At 32.0% G+C, this 25,170-nt stretch overlaps 1 protein-coding gene across 3 annotated transcripts in view; it reads left to right on the forward strand.

The window, feature by feature from the left end:
* LOC126833472 (protein roadkill) overlaps positions 1–25,170 on the forward strand; it is a 67,289-nt gene that overhangs the window by 24,525 nt on the left and 17,594 nt on the right. Inside the window, exon 1 of one of the 3 annotated variants that reach the window (XM_050564836.1) lies at positions 16,617–17,181. The exons of 1 other annotated variant lie outside the window; for it this stretch is intronic. In XM_050564836.1, the coding sequence (XP_050420793.1) occupies positions 17,168–17,181 (14 nt within the window). In that variant the 5' untranslated portion in view covers positions 16,617–17,167. Of the gene's footprint in view, positions 1–16,616; positions 17,182–25,170 lie in introns of those variants that run through there. One more of the 3 variants, XM_050564837.1, reaches the window with a different exon arrangement.

Consider the following 25,170-nt stretch of genomic DNA (forward strand, 5'->3'; position numbering starts at 1 on the left):
TAGGAACAAATTTATTATTATGGTATTTTTTTAAATGCGGTTAGACTTCCGCCTCCAACGCGAAATCGTTGTGACAATAAGCCCAACCATTATACCTACTTGTTGTAGCATAGATTTTTAAATTTTAAGTTCTATCCTCCATTCACTTTCTTCAAATCGAAAATAACCATTAACACTTCTAAGCATGACAATTTTCTTTTAAGCTATAAATCCGATTTTTTTGTTGTTGTTATTTTTAATATTTTAAAATTTGACTTTGACAAGTTCAGGGTTTGTCGCGTGGAAAGTAAGAAAACATGAAACGGAGTTAAAATATGTATAAAAAATGAATTTTAAATTAATATGCTACTGATTGAGTTACCTGATGTTCAACCATCAATAATAGATTTGCTATAATTTTGTAAACTTAGCAAAAAGCACTTTTAGTAGAGCGTGGTTTTTGTTGAAGTGACTGAAATAAAATAAATGTTGGTAAAAAACTTGAAAATATTTTTTAAGTTCAATTGTTTAGCTGATAAATTTGACTCCCCATTTTATGAAAACTTAGTTTTAGAAAAAGTGCAAATTCTGAAAAAATGTATGTTAAGTTTGATTGCTACGAAAATAAATTTTAAGGAAAATATTATGTTCCTAAGTAAATAGTAATAGTGTTTAAAATAAATATACCATTTCCTTATAAAATTCCCTTTTGGAAAAGGAAAGATCTCAATAATATAGGTACTTAATAACATTTTTTTTCAACATGAAAATAATATATTTATTTGAATATCATCATGGTTAACATCTTGAAAACATTCTGTAACACACTATCTACTGTCATTTCATTAAAAAAATAGTAATAGAGAAGGAAATATGTACAAAGTAAAATATGTTACGTTGTTAACATTTCATTTCATACAAGTTCTATTAAATTAAAAATTATGATTTTTTTTAAATAAATCTACTTGAACTGGCAGTATAATATAATAAAAATATGATTATTTATCATAATTAGTTTTTTTTATGACTAATGGAAAAAGCATCCATAACGAAACGGTATTCGTCATATGATTTAAACGCCACCTACAATTATAAAAAGTTTAGTTTGTTCTCTAAAAACAATTTATATTTTCTTCTAAACGATTTATTTTTTTACAAAAAAAAAAAACTGTGGAATAAAATATTGACAATTATAAATTTAGGAAAAAATAATTTAAATATTATAAACTATAATAATTATTAACTTTTTCTTTTCATCTTTCGCTTTATCCAATACAATCTACCACCTTTACCATCTCTCTATGTTCCTCCATTTGACACCATTTCTCTATGTGTGTACGCCAGCTTCAAAAAGGCACATCTTGTCGATTTTATTGTCAGAGATACACATGTGTTTTTCGATATTAAGGTCAACATTTTCACTCATTTCTTATTCTGTCTATATAGTCACTCCACACATCCATCTCGACATTGTTATTTAAGCTAGATACATTTTCTATTTAGCTTTCTCGTCCAATAATCAACACTCATTTCCATGTACATCATTATTGCTAGCCTCGTTACATTTTTCTTTTATCCTAAGCGGAACTACACGCACGGTGTGCCTCTTTCAATCACACCAAATAGTACACTTGGTAATATTATCTTCTTCAATATTTACAATCTGTTGCATAACGCTCTCTGATCCAAGACAGTTAAATTTCTCTACCTGTTGCCCCTCTCTAACAGGTTCTCTAGATACTTTATATTATTATTATATTGTATATAAAAACAAACAAACCGATTTCGTTGTTGTATTTTCGACGGAATAACGTGGTTTATTCTGTTTATATTAACAGCTATAGTAATAATAATAATGGACCTTTTTCCGTTGTCAAAAACTTCTCGTTCAACTATTTTACATAATAATATAACATTATAGTGATTGCGTTACAACAGAATCCATTGATACCCGTGGCCCACGTATACCTAGGCCGGGTTAACCCTACATGTTTTATACTCCAAATAATACAAAACACGCGAACGGCTCTCTATTACATAATCATTTTATAATATGTGACTTAAAAATATATAATACTAATAAAACAAAAAACCCTATATAGACATGCAAAACAGTATCAACATAATAAACAGTATACACCATTACACAGGCGCACACACTAGCGATAATGTACTTGGGGGTTTTTTTGGACTACTCGTTTAAATTATGTATATGAATGCACCCATTTTGGTAAAGATATGGCGCAATACAATTGTTAATGAACAGAGGCTAAATGCGACGACCACTACCACCTGCAATTATTATTCTACTTAACAAAACAGAATATTATTATTATATAGAAACGCCTAGAAAACCGTCGATATCGCGCGCACAATGGGAACGAACAACGTACATTTGTTTTTTCGAAATTTATTTTTTTTTTGCGCTCTACCTTAATAGAAAGAGTTCTTACACGAACTGATGAAAGTCGGTCAACTTAATGGCATAACAAGATGACGTTAAGGCCCCTGGATACCGACCATTTTTAAGGAGTTTTGTATAGGCAATATTTAAGAAAAAAGTGGTTTTATTAAATTTCGACCATGTTAATTAATTTACCGGTTAATTTATATGAGCTTCGTGGTATTATTTTTAATTTAATTAATTTTGTCTATGAGTAAAAGCCATTTTAGTTAATATAATAGTACATTTTTTGTCCATCGCACAGACTGAACCAGTGATCCGATAAGTAATCTGAAAACAGATTTGAATTCGTCATGAAGTTTACTTGAGATCGGTCAGCGTACTTTTTTGATATCTTATTCCTACTATGCATAAAACACGTTTGAACATTTTATAAAATTTTAAATTTTAAAATCAAATTTGGAAAGGGTTACAATTAAAAATTGAAAAAAGTGCTGTGATCGATCTCAAGTAAACTTCATGACGAATTCATATCTGTTTTTAGATTGTTTATCGGATCAATGGTTCGGCCTGTGCGATGGACAAAAAATGATGTTGTTTTGGCTGAAAAAACGGTCGGTATCCAGGGGCCTTAAACTAAAAGGTTTTAGTCGATATCACGACTGGTAAATAAAAAAAACACACTCCTAAGTTACATATAAAGTGTAATTGAACCTTAATGTTCCAAAGCAATGTTTAAACGAAATCAATAGCTTTTAAAAAGGTGACAAAATGTGACGTGTTAAAAAAAAACATCATTAAAGTTAAAAAATGATACAACTGGGAAAGTTTTAAAAAGCTTTTTGTTAATTTTCTATTTGGTTATGGTAGACTATGTAAAATTGTTGGTCTCATAATCTCCTTTAGTGAACCGTTTCTGACCTATAATCTATATATCTGTTAGCCTGGGACCAGAAACAACAGAAATAAATATTAAATATGCCAAGAGTGTATCTCTAAAGCAGGAGAGTTGGAAAAGGGCCCCCCCCCCCCGGCAATTCCGTTTCTCATTATAAAATTATCATAGTTTTTCAGAAATGATCAAATATTTTCTGTGGTAACGGTCAACCGCAAACAGCATCTATGCAATTTTGGTTCCATACGAGTGAACGGTAATAATTTATGCGATATAAAACAATATAATTTCTAGTTTTAGAACTAAATTTTAAATGCAAGGCTCTGCCCCCTATAGATTTTTATGCCAGAAATTGTTTCGTCAATTTACAAATTTACCAACATTATCCTTTTCACTTGGCAAGTCTTCGGGTACGAATCTGAAAAACGAGTACAATTTTCAAACCAAAATGTAGGTACACGTTTGTGTTATCAAATTTCTGACATTTAACCCGGTATCCCGTTCGAAAGGAACGCCTGATTAAATGGAATATAATGTATATTTATATATTATGGCAACAAGTTCGCAAACGCCCACTAGGCGAGTGAGGTCTCTGAAAGTGTTCTGCCCGATGGGAAAGTCGAGTAAACGTCCGATTTCTACCGTCAGCTTCTCATTTTTAAACGTCATTATCGTAGGTACACACTATGGTAAATATTTTCTCTGTAAAAAAAAATGTACGTAATATATATTTGTAATTCGTCTGAAACTCTCACCACCGATACCGACTGCTATCATTGTTATGTGCGTTCGACGATACATATTATAATATTTATTATGTGTGTCGTTCGGTTGATGAACAAATAGAAATTCGGTGCTGAGTTGGCCCTTTTTTAATAAAAATCATTTCAATGCTTTATTAAGCGATCCTGACGACCCTGCGAAAGCCACACACGCCCCTTTGGCCAAGTCCGACGACCGTGTATATTTAATAAAATAGAATTTGAGTAAATCAAATATTGTAACAACATCAATACGCCAACGATATTTTCTATTTACTATTTCTAATTTATCATTAAAAAAATTGTACACCGATTGATATCAAAACCTTAAACAAATATTAATATACTATTTTCAAGCGGACCTTTTGAACCATTCATCATTCTATTTTGCACAGGTCGGGTCGTCTAACAGTGAAAAAAAAAAAAAAAAGTTATTAGTTTAAAAATTGCATTTTTTTATCACCGCTTCGACCGACCAACAGACCTAATGGACTTTACCTTGTTTTTCGCATTTTTGTTATTATTAGGTAGATAATTTTTATTTCAATATATTATATTCGATAACGAAAGACCCGAGGTCGTCGGCAAATCGTTGCAAGGTGTGTTTTTTTTGACACTTAATTTTACAAAAAAAAAAATGTTTCTCGCCTAAGCTCCCAAACAGCATACTAGATATGAACGTCATGATAGTTGTATTGTGAAGATTGGAAAATTCAATTAGCCATTCGGTCACACGTGTATGTCTCTATCTATTTACTCGGCTGCTATGTCTACCCGCTGCGCGCTTAGACTTTTAATAAACCAGACGAACGAGGCAATTAAAATGAAGTGAATATAATAAATGAAATTGTACGTGGTGCATAATCCCGTGGCCTAATATTATCATATTATTTTCTTGCCGTCTCGAGGTACACGGCGCGACTCGATTGACCGTTTGCACCAGTTTAATAAGTGACCTTTGGTCCATACTAATATTGAGTTTGATCGTGTCCATAATTTACCGACGATGGCTAATATTAAATAAATTAGGTATATTAACCTACCTATTATTATGTTCGTATTAGGTATTGCGCGGACTCGGAACAGCCCTGAGAATAATCAATTTTGGAAAAACGAACACAACATTATGTATACAGCAACATGTAGAGTGTAATAATATTATCAGATGTATTTTGTATAGGTTACCTTACCTATCCACAGCAATGGAAAGTGTACGGCCCCGTCACAATCGTAGCAGCAGCAGCAGGAAACACCTTCAACCTTCATATTATTATACTTTTAAACTCTTCCTCCGTTTAGAGGTCTTTTCGAGTTCCCTGTGTTTACTATAGCGTGATAAATCTCTCTAGGCCGCTTTCTAAGGACTCCAAACTATATAATATTAACATTTAACACACATTATACACTGTATGCGCGTATAGTGCACCACAATGTACGCTCATACATATTTTATCTATTTATAAACAACTGATATTACTATATTATCACTTTACTAAAATAGTAAATGATCAATAACGACGACCGAGTGCGCCTTCCAAACGGTTTTTTTTTTCCAAAAGCATTCTTGACACATATAAACCGAATCCACCCAGTGGCATACATAGACGTTTAAATTAAACTTTTCAACGATTTTTGGGCTTTCAGCAACACACTACTAACGGTCATAGTATATAATATGGTATTTAACGGGTTCGGGCTATCAGAATTTTAACGTGCGATGATGCACTTGTATATGCTAATAAAAGAAAAACGGTTGAATATTATGTTTGTAAGACACCTTGACCCAGTTACAAAATTATAATTTCGACCATATGTGCTCCGTTTTATCGTTAATATTATTGTTTTTTCATTTTCCTACAATAACGGAAATTTAATTGATTTTTGTGCGAGATGACGAATAACCATGATAATAAATTATCGGTGCTGCACGTTTTTTATTTTTGCTCAGACACTTGACTCACTCACACGCAAGGCCTATGGTAATATCGACTTGGTAGCGTTACTTAAATGTTTTTTCCAGTAGAGGTCTCTTTTTTTTAAATTTTACTGTTTTTTTTTTTTTTTGGTTAAACTATTCGCGTTTGATTGTAATTGCTGTTTTTTTATATTATTATTTTGTTTACTAAAAACGACTAGATTTCGATTTGACACTATTATCCTCTTCCTGTCGTGTCGTAAGCATGTCTATGCTCTATTTAACGCGGTACAAAATTTCTATAAAAGAACCAGAGACTAGGCCGGCGCCCGTCTCGACGGTTTGCTGTATATATATTATGTGTATACAGTGTAATGTAATCCTCGAAGTTATCCGCATTGTAAATACACTAAGTGCCATATTATATTTTCAGTTGCAGCTTTGTCGATTAATATTTAATATACCAGTCTTGTTAAAAATATTCTAAAAATGTGATCGAAATACAATTTTAAAAATGTATCTAAATAAAAATGAAAATATTTTTAAAATATATTTATTGCGGTCCCAGTTGCTGAAAAAGTAATATTTGTATTAATTTTAAACAACAATCGTTTCTAAAATATTAATGAAAGTTAGTACTTATAATAAAAAATATTATTATACTTATCTATATTATGATTACAGGCATCAAGTAATGTAGTAAAAAAAGGCGTACGTGGATGTGTTTTTTTAAATAAAAAAAACCAATAATTTATCATTTAAATTGAAGCATAAGAATTCTAAAAATGTAATTATATTTATATATTATATATTATATCATATATAATTAACAAATTATTTTTATGACATTAAAATGTAACTTGGATAATTAACTAACTCAACCCAAATAATAAACAATTTAAATTCAATTTTAAGAATAGTCTGTAAAAATCTAAATTTTTCTAATTTTCTCAAAAATATTAACATATTATAAAATAATAGTTATTAAAAATTGTCTACATTTAATAAATTATATTTGTATCGACATTTTCAGAATTCATTTGAAAAAATAGTAAAAATGAATTTCTAAATTACAGTATAAAAATTGTTTACATTCTAGATGAAAAATAAGAACACATAAGTTTTCAGTAAAACCAAGTGTGATTAAAATTATTATTTTTTTTAATTTGAAAAAAACTTGCATTTTATTGAACCAAAAAATCAAATGCTTTCAAAATTGTATATTTTAAAAATGATTTCTCTAGTTATTAGTAGTTTTTTCCCACGGCTCAAGGGAAATAACGGTTTTTAATTTCTCAAATAGGTCTTATGTATTTTGAATCACAGTATTTTGATATAGTACATATAATTTAATTTTAATTTGTATAATATTGACCAGTGGTGAAGCGTCATAGGAGACAAAGAGACAATGTCTACCCACTTATAATACGGACAAAAAATTTGGTTTTATGTTATGTGTATAAAAATGTTTTAACCAATTTTAATGTAAAAGTATATTTTTTTTGTAATAGTATTCTTAGAATAGAGTAGTTGTGGACGCGGATCAGCGGGCGGTCGCGCTGCCGGCCGCCGGGTCTATCCAAATTTAGTATAAAAATAAATGAGACAATTTCAAAATTGTCTCTTTTGCCGGGCGCGGTATGCAGGGGGAAATGGAAAACGGCGGGGGTTTATCGTTGCGCTATGAGACATTTCTCACCGACCGCCGTTTATATTATTATTGTTTTGGTAGACGGTATCAGCTATCCGTTATCGATTTACGTCGTATCGATTGTCGTGTTGTACCGTTTTCAAATATGCCTATGCCATTTAGTTTATTAGTTTTTGAAGATTTATCTTTTACAGTATAGATAAAATAAAATATACAGGGGTCTAAGGGGGCGCAGTCCCCCTGTCAAGTCATGTAACACCATTTTTTTTCAATGTCTCCCCGATCTAAAGACCCATGCCTCGCCACTGATACTGACCAAGTTTGCATACGATTAATGTAAGTGTGACATTTTAGGAAACTATAGATTAGAATATCTTACATACAGTAAATATACTTATATATAAAATTTATGCTATCAAAAAGTTTGTTAATATTTGAAATTCATGTTTTGGATAAGATTATGTGTTAAAAAATTGTATTGAAAAAATATTGTTTAAATATTATATTATAGAAAATATCTTCACAATACTTAAATATATAAACAACTTAATTTCAAAAATTAAGCGAGCTGCCAAAACTGTAGGTTGCTGTAGGATGGCACAGCATAAATGAAACATTGAAATATTTGCATAGTATTTAAACAACAACATTTAGTGGAATATTATTTTTTAAACATTAATACATATTTTGTTTGCCGTATGGGATTTTTAGTAGGTATATTTGTGTTGAATATACAACAGTTAAAACGTTATTGGACGCGTATTTCAAAATCGCGTTTGTCTAAAAAGAGTTTTGTAAGTATTAAAAAAAAAAACGTTCACTCGAATATATTATAATATTATTTAAATACGCGTTTTCGAGAAAAAAAAACACTTAACAACACTGGACTGTGTCTACCGTCGTCTACTTTATGTAAAGCCCTGAAATCCGGTGTTTTGTTTCGTGCAAATACATACATACAAAAAACAAACCCCACCGTCTCGTTTTTAACCTATATATTTTATAACAAACATAATACATATTTGACTTGTGCCTTGTATACCATACACACATATACACAATGCCACGTTTCTGGTTCGAGTATTATAGTTGATTTAACATTAGCACGCGTAACCATTGTTACATAAGTCCTCGTGAAATTGTGTCGATCTCTTTTGGAGAAAGAGACAGCAGGTGAAAGGGGTCCGAAGTTTTCCTTCGCTTAGTTTATTTTTTTTCCTCTTCTTCTCCTCATCTGCTTGTATAATATTATATACTACACTTTCACGGGGAAAGTGGGGGGGAGGCAATCCCTGACGTTCTAAACATCGACAAATTTAATTAAGTTTTTATTTACCATATTAAAATATATATTTATATATTATATTATTCGGACGTCTTGTCGAGTACAGTCCAACACATAGTCGAAAGCGCAGGTCGAAAACACTAAAATTATGCTCATAGTGTAGGGTATAATCCACAAAACTAGTACTACTATATCCTTCGTTGTTTATTAGCAAATGATAACCGACCCCTTGTACACTTATATTTACGGGGGGTCGATTATCATTTATCCGTCTATTTTATAGTCAAATCCTTAACATTTTTTTAGCAATTCATGTTTACCAACTAGATTATTTTGAAAACATACAGTGTTAGTCAAGTTAGTCGACTTCTAAACACCTAAATACTTCAGATTTAAATTATAGTAGAAAAACAATATATATATATATATATATATATATATATATATAGCTATTTATTAATTATATTTTAGATTAAACCTCGTTGATATTACACAAATTATTATCAAACAAACGAAATGTCGATGTTAAAAAAAAATATTGTATTATAATATTAGTATTGTTTTTTGAAGGTAAATCTATGTTTAGATAATTACTTCCTTGCCCCCCCCCCCCATAACAAATATGGTTAAGATTAATTATTGAGGATTTTAATTCCTTTTTCTGTAAAAAAAATGTTTTCAAGTAATAAACGTTATTGGGACTATATTATTATAGTTCCCCCTGACCTAGAAGATCTAGTTACGCCTATCTACATCTAGACCTGACTTCCCCTCTCACGGCCCTGAATTTTAATTATTTTATTACACCAAACCCTAACACGATCAAAGTTTGTAATTATCAGAAGATAAGGTTGGGAAATCCCCATCAGCTGCCATGCATTTAAAGAAGACAATTTTTTTTGCATCACGATGGGCGGTTCAATGTATACAATTGCTGTGTAGAATTTTTTTTGATTTAATTTTAACAATAAAATTATTGGAGTACGTAGTAAACTTTTACTATAAAGGGGGAACAATTAAAAAAAAAATGAGATTAAAACTATTGCCTAAAAGTCATTCGCACGTTAGTATAGGAAAAAATCAAGGTCGTATGTAGCTAAGGTATACGTTTACCAAAACAACTGCGAAACTGAGATAATATTATACTAGGTACTATGATGATTATATTTTGTCTATATGCTAGGTGTAGTGTTAACACTGTTAAAAATTCTAACGACGCACACGCGCTATTGTACATGACCACCACCGCTTGCCAGTACAAATATTGAGGCTAATTGATTAATTGTCTCTACGCGCATAAAATTATATCTCTAATGTAATAATAATAATAATGATAATAGTAAATGGCTTGTTTTCGAGTGGGGTCGATCGAGAAATGAGCGGGGAGGGGAGGGAGGGAAGAATATAATATTATTATCCTTCGCATTGCGGCGTACGCGCCTTTTCGCTATTATTACTCGCCATAAAAATTAACTACAAATCGTTAAAAAGAAAAAAAAAATGATAAAGAGTCTGGATGTTGTTGGTGTAGACGTGCCAAGGCCTCGGCTATATCAGTAAAAAGGAGTTGACGTTTTGACATGGTATCGGGGCCAGACCGATAAAATATTATACATACAGCAGAGTATATTATTATGTATGTAAAAAAAAACCCGTGCAATAATTACACTTGTGCGCGCCGCGTACTACGACAACTTGAGCAGCGAAAAACTTTTCTTAAAACATTTAGTTGTATTTATTTTTCTATAGAAAACTTCATTTTAGTAATTTTAGCAAATCGCCACTGGCCAATACCAGGCCCCAGACACTGATAACAATTAACACGAGGAAGATACTTATCACATACAAACGCTACGGCCATAGTCTTAGAGCGTCGCAGTGTAACCACTTTCGTAAAACTAAAAGTAGAATATAATTTTTATATGAAAGTCAAAACGATAATTGATTTAATGACTAGAAAAATTGCTTTAAGAGGTTTTAATGTGTACGAGCAATTAAAACATTTAAGATAACTAATTTAAACAAAAATATTTTATAAAATACAAACCGCAATATCATTATTTTAAACTGATAGTACTAAATAGATAAGAAAAGGTAAGGGTACGGTCATTGTATGCCCTTTCAACATGGCCGTCACGTTTACTTTTAAAGTGACCCTTCTGCTTTTATCTATTTTGTGAGAAGTCTCTCTATCCCTATGTGTGTGCGTTTAGTGTACTTATATATTATTATAATTTGTAGTATATTATTCTCTCCGTAATCAACATCGGTCGTATAGTCAACACGCGGCTGTCGAACAGGAAGATAATGTGCACAGGAAAAGTGAAAAGAGAAATTCGCTCGGCTACCGTTTGTTGTACCTCCTCCGCCGCCTTCTCTTGTATAAATTGACAGAGAGAGAGACATAGGTAATATATCGTAGACATTAGTCGACGCGTTTTCTTTTGTGTTGTGTGTTAAAATAATATTAATTCGCGCCAACGGAACAGTAAAATATGGTTGATACTATTTTTCCACCTACCGGTAAAAATAAAGAAACCTAACCTTTGATATTATGTACCATGATTAGTGTAGTGTTTGATTTCGATATTAGGTTAACACGTTGTTAAGCTGCTGCTTGTGGTTAAATATAGCTGGTCCGGCTATTGCCATCATCTATGCCACACCGGTGCGCCGCCGCCGTCGTTCTAACCTAGAATTCTATATATTAATTTATGTGTATGTGTATAAATATACACATAGCAGCAGCTGTATGTTATAATACTCTCATACCTAACCTACTGGATGACTTTTGCGAGGTGGCCTCGTTAAATCGGCGACCTATGGGACGGATCTAGGATTATGATTTTCCGCTCTAAAATATCAAAGAATTTCTATAAGGTTCCTCCACCGTTTGTACAGCACCGGATGTCTAAAAAAGTCTGATTTTAGGTTTGAATTGAATTTTTGTTGGTACAAATGAATTCATTTCACTTCTACGTCTTGTGCACTGCTACACATTTATATATTTCTAATTTCTAAGTTTTTATTATTATTATTATATAGATAAGTTGCATATCCCTAGTGCTCATACGAGAGAGAGCAAGTCTTTCATGGTACTCTAGCACCTAACTACCCCAGCTGCCTCCACTTTAATACATTCACGCCTGCAATACAAAAATTAGCTCTAAAATTGTTTTTTATAATAAAAGCGGTCGGAATGCCATTATAAAAAACGTGATTTATCTGAAAAGAAAAACGTGCCTTGAAAAAGTATAGCTGTTTGCAAAGTAGTCCATCCGTTTCAGTTGACCAAAACTTACCGTAATACTTATTTACCGGGTCGATTAAACGAGGCGCGTTAAAATGTTTTAATCTCAACAAAATCTCAATGTAAGTACAATAATTATAATTGGTTGGGCGATATTGTTTTTATTTTTGAATTTTTCGCCAGTAGTTTGTTATTTGTTTTAACGTCGGCAGCACTTGAACGGTATGACATTAATCAAATACGGATGTGCAATAATAATATGCAATAGGTTAAATAAATAAAAAATAATAATCACATTTTTCAAAAATGTTTATTTCAAAGTTTTGTTTGTTTAAAAACCGACTTTTAAAACAAATGTGTCGGTATACTAAGAGTATAATAACAATTTTTTGATAATTTGCAGTTCATCTTATGTATATATATTAGATGGCGTTTACGGGTAAATTTTTAATTATTGCTTTTCTTTTTAAAACACTTAAAAATGTCCATGTTCCAAAATCATATTAAATAAAATACACACATTGTGTATCGTCATTGCCCGAAACGTCTAACCTATATTATTACAGTATTATGTTATTGCATCACAGCATTTCCTCGTTTTTTTTTTAAATTCGTTATATAATTATTATAGCTCAATAATTATTATCTAGTGCGTCGCTATATCGTTTAATATTCAATGTTTTGGCCGTTCAAGGGTATTTATTTATTCTCTATAATAAACTATTATACTCACTCTATATGTAATTGATTATGATAATTCGTAGGTTTTTTGGTGGTTTGGTAGTGATCGCTTATAAGAGCATAATAAGATGGCGATGATCTTTCTGAATTATCCAATACATTAACATTAACGGTTTTTAATCGATTCGAAGAAGTAATACAATACTTAAATTTAGTTGTTATAATATGTACACCGCAAGACTATTAATAGCATTAAAAAACGATACAGCAACGCATTATAATTTTTTTACATTAATACTGTTTGATAATTATTAAAATATGACTAATGACTATTATTCCACCCCTTCCCCCCCCTTAAAAAAACACTAAAAAATAAATATAAGGTACGCAAAAATTTTTCGAATTAATTTTAAATGCTTCATTATTAAAATTGTTTAGTAGAGTGATAATAATACTGATCTACGTTATTTTATATATGGTTGGCGTTTGTATTTTTGTACTAACTGCTAACAGGCTGACAAAACAGGTCTATTTTATTTTCAAATACACACAGCGCAAAATCCCAAATAGCATAATAATATTATTATTGCCTACTATGTTTAATGCGATTTTGAGAACAAGAAAATGTCATATTATATTTTAATGCGAACTGTGTCTGTAATAGGCTTTAAAATGGCACAACAATACGAAATTATTACACATTATGTATGTATGTATATAAATATATATATATATCCGTATAAAATTACCAGGCGAAAGCAGAGCATAGGAAATATCCCATGTGGTTTTTCACTTTAACGCGAAATCAGTTCAACTATCTAATAATTACATACCAATAAAAAAAATATATATTATTCGCTGTTACGTTAACGGTTATTGTTGTACGTTTTTATTTTGTATATTGGATTATACATTTCCCTATCATAATAAACAACGGTATTTCAATTAGGTTAGGCTGAATCTAACTTCAGTTAATCACAACCGTTATGCGTTTAACAAGTTGTTTGTGTGACTTGTTATTAATTACTATATCACAGTCAGTCAATAGAGACATGTATTTGTAAATGAAAAGAAATGGCTATTTTATTAAAAGGCAGAAGACATACAACATATGTGGGCATCAATTTATCTAGGAGACATATTATTTGAGATATTCCAACATTTTTCAATGGTATTGTGTAAAATGACCACTAGGTATTATAAATATTTTGCAAAACCTATTAAGTACAAACATAAACTTTGAAATAAATTTCAAAAATGTTAAGTTTAATAAGAACAGACTTCTGGATAGTGACTTTGCGTTTTAGTCTTTGTTTGTATGACAACTCCACTTAATAAGTACAACTGTAAGTTTTTCTTGACCAACTGTTTTTTTAATATATTTTTAACACAAGAACTTTAAGAATCTCCATACTCTATTATCATGGCTAACCCAAGTGTTGAATACATTAACCTTTGAACAAAAACGATTATCGATGACAAATGAAGTGTTTTCCGCAGAGAGATAACACGGTAGATAGATCATGTTATTTTATTATTATTATTATAGAGAAAAATGTTTATTATCATGCGAGTAATTATCATGCGATGAATAGCCGCGCGTAACAAACTAGATAATACAACCACAAAAATCTGTAACGATAATTTGTTTTATTTTTTTTATCTGGACACGCGTTTAAACAATTGCACGTTCTATTTAATTTAATAAACTATCTACGCAATATCTGTTGTATTTGTACAACTTCTCGATAAAAAACAAAATGGTAAACCGTCAAAAATTACAATCGCCAAGAGATTATCGAATAATAATAGTAAATATAAATAAATGTTAGATAGAGGTTATAATAATAACGACTCTCATTATTTTACGATTTAAAAAAAAACTAACGAGCTACCTATTACTTATTATGTTCCCTAATAGCATGCATAATATGACATCAAACAAAGTATATTTGCTGTTATATTTCCAACAATAGCAGTTAACGACACATTATATAGATTTGTATATGGGCGATTGAATGCCAATTGAAAATTCCAAATTCCAAACGTCCATAATTATTGTATTAAACAGCAATTATTCGTTCTGTAATGTACTACAAACAGTGTGGTTTCTTCTGTCCTAACATCAGCCTTCCACTGATAGAACACGCTCTAGAAATTCAGGTTAGGTTTAGAAAGTTCGAAACATGTATTATATTAGGTTATTTATTTTTGAATTGTATATACTACCACAAGGGGATCCCAGTCACACACGGCAATTAAATATTTTTAAAATCGTTTAATTGGAAAATATAAAAAAAATTGTATAATGACCGAATGTAGTAAAATTCTTTGAAATATTGTCAAAATAAATTGTACCTACAAATTTTTTAGACAGAAAATCACGCTTTATAAACAACACAAATGTATCGAAAATCAATAATTATATTATTATATAAGAATTTATTACAAACCTGAATATTATTCTTATTATATATTATTACCCACTACCATTTCTCACTTAACGTTTAAAAAATATTTATTTTTCTGAATAACTGATATTGTGTAGGTGGGTTAGGTTAGTGAAAAGATATCATTATTGGAACTTTATCTAAGACTACTTATAAATAAAAAAAAATGGTTTTGAGCTATTACTAGTTATCAAATGGTGTTATTTTCAAAACTTTATACTATTTCGTAAAAGTAAGTTAAATTGGTAAAAATCATCAGTTCTCTTTTTTCCAAAAATTCGATATTAATTATAATTTAGAATAATACCTTAAACGCAAAGGTTTTCAAGTTTATTCAGCCATTAGTTACCAAACATTAACTACTGTTGTAATGATTTCCCTTCGATAGTGATTAATATGATTGTTGCAGTAATGTACTTGGGTGTAATTTTTATATTACAAATAAACAAAAATGTTTATATTTAAATAGAACATACGGTAGATAATTATTATTTACAAATAGTTTTTCATTTTACATGTAATAGATTATGACGCATAAATGTTTAATGATATTGTGTACTTGGTCGTCTTATTCACTTTCACGTTAATTATAATTATAAAATTGATTTATTTTCTGACCAATTTATGTAATCTAAATGAATATTATTGATTTTTGTTTTTATTAAAATAAAATATCATACTATATAACAAAATATGCTTAGTTTAGTATTAACAGTACCATATTTTGACCTGTGGCTGCATCGATATTGAAAATAACAACTACTTGGAATGGACAACGGCTTAAATGTAGTTTACCGAACCATGGATTATTTAAAATTGTTCTCACTTGTAGGTATTTCTTGATACCAGAGTTAGTTTTGAGCAAAAGCAAAATTTATTATTTACAATTTTTTTTTGTTCAATGAAACGAAAGTTTTCGGTTGAATCAGAAATCATTTGACTTTTTGCAATAATAATAACTAACTAACTAAAGGGGACGAGATATCGTACACAGATTACGGTACAATAATTTATTATACCAACGATGTACACGGTTAGTTGTGTTGTATGTTCGCGTTTGTTACACGTGCCAAATTACATAACCAAGGAAAAATAATATAAAATAAAAAAAACCTAATATATTTCACCTTCTATTATATTTTATTGCTATTTAAAAATTAAAATAATATGTCGTAGTCGTGGACGGGTACGAAGGAATAATTACCGCCGTGCGGTGTTGGGGCTGCGCCATAAATACCGTACTCGCGAACGATAAATACCGTACTCCCGCACAGACTGTACGCCGTTCGCCCCTCTAAACAACACGGCAACCTCGTGCACTACTACGGCACGGCCGACACTCCGCCATACGTTACCGTTCATTCCGTTCCAGCCCGGTGTGGTATACGCTGGTCAGTGCGATATTTCCAAAAAAAAATTTAAAAAACGTGTCGCGCATAACAACCACCGGGTCAAAGGTCAATTTCGTTTGCATTTTGTTTTTCATTTAGAAAATTCGCTTATTTTTTTGTATAAAATATATATTTATATATGTGTAATAATAATAATACAAGTCGTTTGGTTTCATTTCACACGTATAAAATACCACAACGTATATAATATTAATATTGTTAAATTTAAAATAATAAATTAATCGCGTATTTGTTTATTTATTTGTTACAAATATTTCCCGCCCGTAAACGTGCCAAATGTTACAAAAAAATATATAATACATAATAATATTATATTGCTATCGTAATCGTACGGAAACGAAAGTGTGATAATTTTTTTTTCTTTTTTTCGAAAGTGTGCATTATTTGTCGATTTTGTTATTCCGTTAAAGTAGGTAAAGTGGCTGTGCCAAAAGTGGATTACTCAAAAGTAAAATTAAACATAAACATCGATACATGTTTTAGAATGGCTTTAGCCAGGTGAGCAAAAATTCTTATAATTTTTTATTGTTTTTATTATTATTATTGTTGTACATAGTAAACGTTTCCTGACAAGGTAGTACCAGCTCCTTTTTCTGCCTTAAACGGTTTTAACATATTAAATTATTGTCGTTTCGCGATGGCAAATAATATCGTTGGAAATGAATTAATAATATCGCCGTCTCGACGCTCCGGTGGCAATTTCGACGACCTCTCTGCCATTTAAAATAGCAAATAAAATAATATTATGTCGCTTTTTTAATTTATACAATTGGCGTACAGGAACACAACGCAAACACAATCATAACGATACAATGTCATAGCCAAGGTTGCCCTTGGGGCTCCTCCAATATCTCTGCGATCAACCTTTTCCAAAGTAGTTTTTTTACACGTTTGACGTTTTTCCATACGATTGGACACGAAGTCCTATTACTCTAAAAAGAGCTGTTCTAATTGTTGCTTTGTTAATATTATATTATTATTGTATATTTCTTATGTACTAGATAAAAAAAAACCTGCGTTTCGCCGCCATACGCGTTTGCTTAATATACATATATATTTATTATTATTTTTCGACGGCGTTATTTAGATATTTTTTTTTTTATACATTATTCGTGCTAACGTTTTTTTTGTTCGAACCTATTTCGTCGGAATCGAATTACGTAGTAACGCGTTATGTGCAAATAATAGTACATACCTATATATAATATTTTGTTATCAGATCTCCAAATCGATTCCTTCCGAACGATATTATTATTGTTATATAATATATGCAACGACGATAATAACAGCAATTCAATTATAATTTAGGTATGATAATTAACGACCGCTTTCGGAATGTCGTTCACCGGTTAACCTAGTGTGTGTAAAAATAATATGTAAAAAACAAACGTAAATGCAGTTTTTCTAAAAAAAAACAACTAAATAATTCTATTTATTCTCACACGGGCGTAGGTATATGTTTTGTGTTATATTATATTATTCACTACCATATTATTATTATTATGCTCAAGAGTTATTGTGTTAACGTGTACATGTTTTTCGTTTACGACTATGATAAACTTGAAGCCGTCGGAGTCGCAATCATTATCAAGGTTATGTATTGGCCTCTAATTTGCGTCATATCACCCGAGTTCCCCTTCCATCTTTTTGCCATATTATTACTACTGATTTTATGTGTGTGCGCGCGCCTACGGTAAAAACATGTCGTCGTACTTAAGGTTGTGTTTTTACGAATTAATGACGTTTTGAAATCGTTTCGGGTATCCAAAGTCATCATCCAAAGTAATACTTTCATTGTCGTTGTAGGTACAAATTTGACCGTCAATAATCGACCGCGTTATCAATATTGATAACATATGTGACCCTCCCGAAATTTTTAACTACACTATGGTTACCACGGTGACCGCGTTTCGGTATCTAATTTTTAATTCCGTGGCGTCGGTTTTTTTGGAAAAAAAACTATTGTGACAACGACAAAATGGTCGTACGGTTATTTCTGATCATTTATAAATATGTTACTATGTACTTTTATTTCGTTTATTCAGTGATGTAAGTGGTAACTCTCTGTCCCAAGACACAATATTATTAGTTTTGGTTAAACATTTACATGACAACCGTGCCGCCGCGCCGGTGTGTAATCTCTCTCTCGTGTGTGATGTACAACCGACTACACACGTAACACAGTCCGATAAGATTATGGATTAATAATTACCGTGTCCCGAGGCCTTTGCCGAGGAAGGTTCGTTTTCGCCATAGGCGAGTAGGATGGCGGAGAAGGGCAAGAGAAACGGGGCAATATCATTATGGTTGAAACGAGGTCACGGGATAGAACACGCCCTCGCGCAGGATTTCGATAGGCCGCAGCCTTCCAGATTTGTCCCCTTTCGGTTTTCATTGTGATATTTTTTTTCAAGTAGTCCACGAGAACTTTTGATCTTTGGATATTCTTTTGGTGTTACAAGTTGAACCGTTGCAAATATGTAGATTACGTACAACAATTTTTGAAAGTATTTTTCTAGCAAACGGTGTGGTGGTGGGTTGTTCTACCCTTTTTCCCGGTCCAACACGCCCACACGTGTGTCTAGTTGGGGTGTAGTTTTTTTCTTTTCCTGTCGCTTACACGTTACGTAGCCAGCCAAATGTACGTTTTCAATAAAAAAAATGTTAAAAAATGATTATCATTGGGTTTTTTTCCCACACACACACATACATAGACCAGGTTAGGTTATAATAATGAGTACACACGCGTAGCCCAGACGATGTCGCAGATGCGCTAAATGAACCAAAACGCGTAAACCGTGTGCAGATATTTTGAATATAATAATATTATTATTATATACATATATATATATATATATATATATATATATATTCGCTATTGGTCGTTTTTGTTTGTAGGTTTACTGGCGCGATGAGGTTAAATTTAAATACCGTCTGGAGGCCACATATTAGTAGAGTGTACAATACAATGACGATTACACGCCGCGCATGTACCGCCGGCGCTTATCTATCTTTCATGTATAACCGTACGGCATACTCGACGTTTAATACCGGGTACATACCAGGTATATACCAGGTACATTAAGTTTATTGTGTTGACAAACTATGAAGAGCGTACAAGGGTCTCCTGTGTGGTGAAAAAATAAAGTTAACTAGCCAAAATTATCGTGACAATAGAGTTCTCTAATTTGTATTAAAAAAAAAAAAATGTTATATTGCATTGACTGTGGTGTGCCCGTCGCCACTTTGACATGTCGGCCGGACAGAGGTCGGGACGTTGCAGGAAGAATTGCACCCAACAAGGACGACCAGTGAGTCCTAAGCAATGTCATCTGACCACAAGGTCGGTTTGCCGCTATTAAACGAAAAAAATAATCTAGGATTTTTTTTCATTTAATATATTCAAACACATAATAATATGTAAAATATAATAGTTGTTGTACAGGTGTGTGGTCGAATGAACGTCCTCCCGTCCCCGTCAAAAGCCACACTATATTATTATACTCTATACTATTATTTTGTAGAGATTGTTGTGTGTAGAAGTGTAGAACACAACGTTATTAATTGATATTATTTTATTAAAATGTTTTTATAATCTGTTTAAAGAGCCGTTACCTGTAAGATTTATAGTCTTGCCGTGTACAGTGTATACGCTCATTTATCATTAACATTATATTATTATTATTGTTATAAAAAATTATACATTCATGTATATATGTCTATTAATCGGTTGAGTAAACAGCAGACCTCCATTAGTATAAGTTTTAGTATTATTTATACAGATCTTGTCACTATAAAATTACATTTGTGTAAACTACATAAATTACATTGGGTATAATCTCTTCTCCTTCTCGGATATGTAATTTATATTCAAGGTTATTAATATGATTTGTGTATTCCTTTTGGAAAAAAAAATATTGACCTAAGATTACAATAGTAGACGACAATACTGTAGATAAATTATTATTATACCAATCGACACCGAATGTTATTTTAAAAATTTCATTAGAAAGACAAAATTAAGTAAAATTAAAAATCATACTTTACGGACGTTGCACTTAATATTTTTCTTTAGAACCTATCCATCTATTGAATGAAAAAGACGAACAAAATACCTACTGTGAGTGGAGTTACTACTACTACTGTGGAGTTTTAAAACTTTGAATTACTGAAAATTTGGAAGTACTTACTATTGTCGTTTTTCACCTGCAGTCCTTGGAATTATAAGTATTAAAATTAACCGCCTTTTTTATGTGAACTACCGGGGTTCTGTATTGTGTGGTAGTCGGTACAAAAGGAAACCAATATCATTAGAATAGTTTCAAAACATACTTAATTAACGGTATAGGCGACCCAAAAACAAAAAAACGGAAGTGGTTGCTATTTTATTTTGTGCGTTGGTAAATCACAGGGCCCGCATGCGTGGAATTTTTACTGGAAATATTGGGTGCTGATTGACACTAGGGCTGAAATGCGAAGCGAGGGACATGCGACCCTTGTGTGGGGTTGAACCTGGCTAAATAATGATCCTAAATATTATGGTGAAAAGAGCAGCCATACGCCGCCGTGTGTCGTTCACATCTGCAGGAGTGTGGTTTAATGACGGTTGTGTGTGGGGAAGGAAACACGGTGTAGGGGATAGTAGGGACCTCGCAGCCCGTGTCGGTAGGGTAAACATTTGGGGGGTTCCTGTTGAAAGTTGTGGATTGTGTTGTTCCAAGGTTTTTACACAATACAGTATTTTTCCCATCACTAAACTAAAATATCATTGAAACTATTTCCCTGTCGGTTACATTATGATTAGTTAGACATTCTGTCTAACCTATAAGAGATTTGCAACAACGCCGGAACGTGCGCTGGGTAAACAAAAAAACGGATAATTGTAAAAAAAAATAGTTACATTATTTATATTTTAGTGGTGCAGTTGTCGTTACTTCTTTGAGAGTGATGAAACCGTCGTCGTCGGCGGCGGCGGCGTCGCTTGCATGTGGCACAAGGATCCATCGTCCTACTTATAGATCACTGGTTTTTCATCTGCTGCTGTTGCCGGTGCTTCTCACACGTTCCACCCACACTAGTATGCCACTAGTCCTTTTTTTTCTTCTTTCTTTTGACAAATAAAATATATACAACGGTTATTGTCCCGTATAGGATACACGTGTGTAGGTGGGGTGCTTTTCTCCCCATTGCCTTGTATCGTTTTTCGGCTTTTACGACGATGGCGGCGACCATTTGCTTGCTTCGTATAAATCCACCTTTTGTCCGAAAAATAAATAAATGTATAAATCCAACTACACACACACAAATGTATAGGGTCTGTCCCCCCGCAGGTAAGCCACTGCAGCAGGTAGTAATATTATACATAATGTTAACCTCGTTTGGCAGAGCGATATTGTCGTGCATTCTTGTAAAAGGAGTTTTAGTGTAAGTCCTCAGTAAACGTTAGTCGTTGGGATTTGCTCGGATCGACGGTATATACCAGCCGGTTAAGGTCCAGTCCTTGCTAACACGATGGTGACTTTGATGTAGTTACCACACTTGTGGTCGTATATATATACTTATACTGTTTGTACAATTTAATCGTTATTAGTATTATTATTAATAATAATATGTTGCCGCCAGTTTTATTATGAAGTTGCGTAGTTCGTACAATATGACACAAGCGTTAAACACGGCCGCCACCGTTTTCTACAGGTAAATAAAAATGTGATATAATATAAAAAAATAAACAATTGGGCATTTGAATGAACCGTCGACAACCAAAAGGAGGGTACACGTGATTGTCATACAATTTTACAGGAGAGTAAAATAAATACCAATTTTACTTCCGACTTGTTCTTGGGGGTAAAGTTGATTAGTTTATTCAATAGTTCCTTTGAAATTTCAAAACAATTTTCATGAATAAAATAATGACTTTTACTAAACTTTTGGTTTTCAAACCTTCAAATTATTATCATTCATTTTATTGTATTTTTAAATTAAACGCTTTGGCCAACTTACAAGTCGCTATTAATAAAATTAAGATAAATTACAAATAAGTAGGGTTTATTATATTTTCTACGGCTAGTTGGTTTAGACGTAATAAAATTCCTTTACTTTTCAAGTGCATAAATATACATAAAAACGTCGGAGGCACCTGTTTTTTGTGTGATAAATTGGAAATTTACTTTGATAGTCTGTATTAAAACAAATCATTTTGTCGTTCCTCGATTAAAAAATATAATGTGACATTTTCTAAGAATTGTTAAAAAAAATATGTATAGATACCGTTTTTAATTGAGTTTGCAATAATATGTACTTAAGCTCTTCAAACCGACAAAAGTAAAAACCTTTAACAGAAATAACTATTATCGAACAGATTACAATATATATGTATATGTATAGTTTTTTTCCACTTAAAACCCTGTCAAGGCCTTTTATCGATTGCTGCGCGAGTGTCTATGTGTAATAAAATGAATTATGCTTTAGCCTTCTTACGAACTACTTCAATTAGAAACAGGTGTTTCAGGGTTTCTTTGGCTAAACTCTATTTCCGGAAGGTCGGGCCTTCCTTCCGTTTGTCACCCACATATATATTTGTACATAAATTACTATTGAAATATTTTTGGCACATAATATTGATCATCATACTGAGATGCCAAAAAAAAGATACTATTGCTTTGCGTTCCTTTGGGTAATTAAAAATGATGTATAATATATAATTTTAATGTTTTGCTCAACACGAATATAAGAATATTAGAGGTTAAGTAATTGTCATTTTTTTCTGAGGGACTTGTGTAATATTGTGCGAAAGTCGCCTTGAGTAAATGGTGCCTATAGGTCAAAATATGATGTTTTTACAAAGTGTAATTTTTAAATTCACTGAAAGTTGTAATGTTATTTGGTATTTCTAGGGTTAAACGATTTTTTACTAAAAAATTATTGTTTTTAAGGTGAAGAAAAAGGTCTTTATGATATTTCCGCAAACTAGTACACGGGAGTCCTTCTATGGAGAATATATTATAGGTTTGGGTTACCCTTGACACGGTACTCGTCTGAGAAAAAAAAAATCGGTATCGAGTGCATCTCGTTTTGCTGATTGTATATTTTCTTATATATACGATGGCGACGACTTTGGGCTTGGCTATTATATATATATAGTAGAGGGATCGCGTTCGTCTGCCGAGTAATTATCGATGTCGATAATTTATTTAATATTATTATTATTGTTAATTGTAATATTATTTGTACTAGCGCACCACATCGAGTTGACGATTTAAAGTGTAACGAGGCCGTAACCTAAATTTTGTTATTTGTATAATATGCGCGCGCGTCGGGGCCAACGGAGACGCGAGGGTCACCGGATTGCCTTAAAACAATAAAAAATTGTGTGTTGGTTACTGTGTGTGTGGTGGTCACGTGGCAGCACTAGCCGGTGGTCAAGATAAGTTTTTTTTTAAATCTATTATATATGGACTTGGTAATGAGAGAGACTGGAGTCGGTACACGAGCCATAATACCAAATTGATTTTAACAATATGACTTTTTAACCGATTTCTTCATGTAGCAAGTGGATAGATCACAAACAGCGCTTAGAAGGCCAAAAATGCCAAACATTTTTCTTTCATTTTAAAATCGAGAAAAACGCCCAAAAGTTGTACACATTTTTTAACTTGCTTTGTAACGCCCTAATGGATAGAGACAAATTAATGTCTCATCCTTCTTCATTATTATAAAGCTACGTTGGTTCTACGAATGGTTCTACTTCTGTTAATGACGGTTGTCCCTATATTGCGAAAAACCTACCCAGGACTAGGCCATGAGCAACCATTTCACTTTTATCTTGTCAACTTTCATACAAAAAGAACCGAATACATTCTGTAGTTGACTTTTACTGGTATTTATATTTCTTTTTCCAGACTTATTTACCCGAAATTCAACAAAATCGCGGTTACTAATTTAATTAGCTTGTTTCCCATTTAACGCAGCAAGCTAAAATTCGTAGTTAAGTAGCGTACCGAATAAAATATGATATGTTCCCATACAGAAGAGAAGCTGGTACTTTCCTATTGTTGAGTTTGTTTAACGAGTACACGAGTTATGGAACGGAATGATTTTTTTCACTATTATTATATTATTATATGAAGAGAAATTGAAAAATCATCATCATTTGTATAAAACGAAATGATTTCACTAATCGACAATATTGCATCTCCTCTGCTGAGGAAAGGAGAGAGAGATTTACTTTGGTGTGTGTGTAAAAAACCTACTTTTTCTTGATATACCTATAATAATAATAAATTTGGAACTGTAGGGGCGTCACTACGAGATATTGTGATCATACTCTTTGGCATAATATAACAAAGCGGTCTGGTTGATTTCGTTTTAAATATACAAAGTCTACGGTTATTATTCATTATTATTATTGTTTGATCGTTTGTCATCGCTCATCGCTGTTGGTTTGCCATTAATGCCATTTAGAAAGATGCCGAAATATTATTATTATTA

Source organism: Adelges cooleyi, unplaced genomic scaffold (genome assembly GCF_023614345.1).
Source record: "Adelges cooleyi isolate 19-005CV unplaced genomic scaffold, UGA_ACOO_1.1 ACOO_flye_CR_arks_rails_tigmint_CR_PRNA_2, whole genome shotgun sequence".
Taxonomy (NCBI): Eukaryota; Metazoa; Arthropoda; class Insecta; order Hemiptera; family Adelgidae; genus Adelges; species Adelges cooleyi.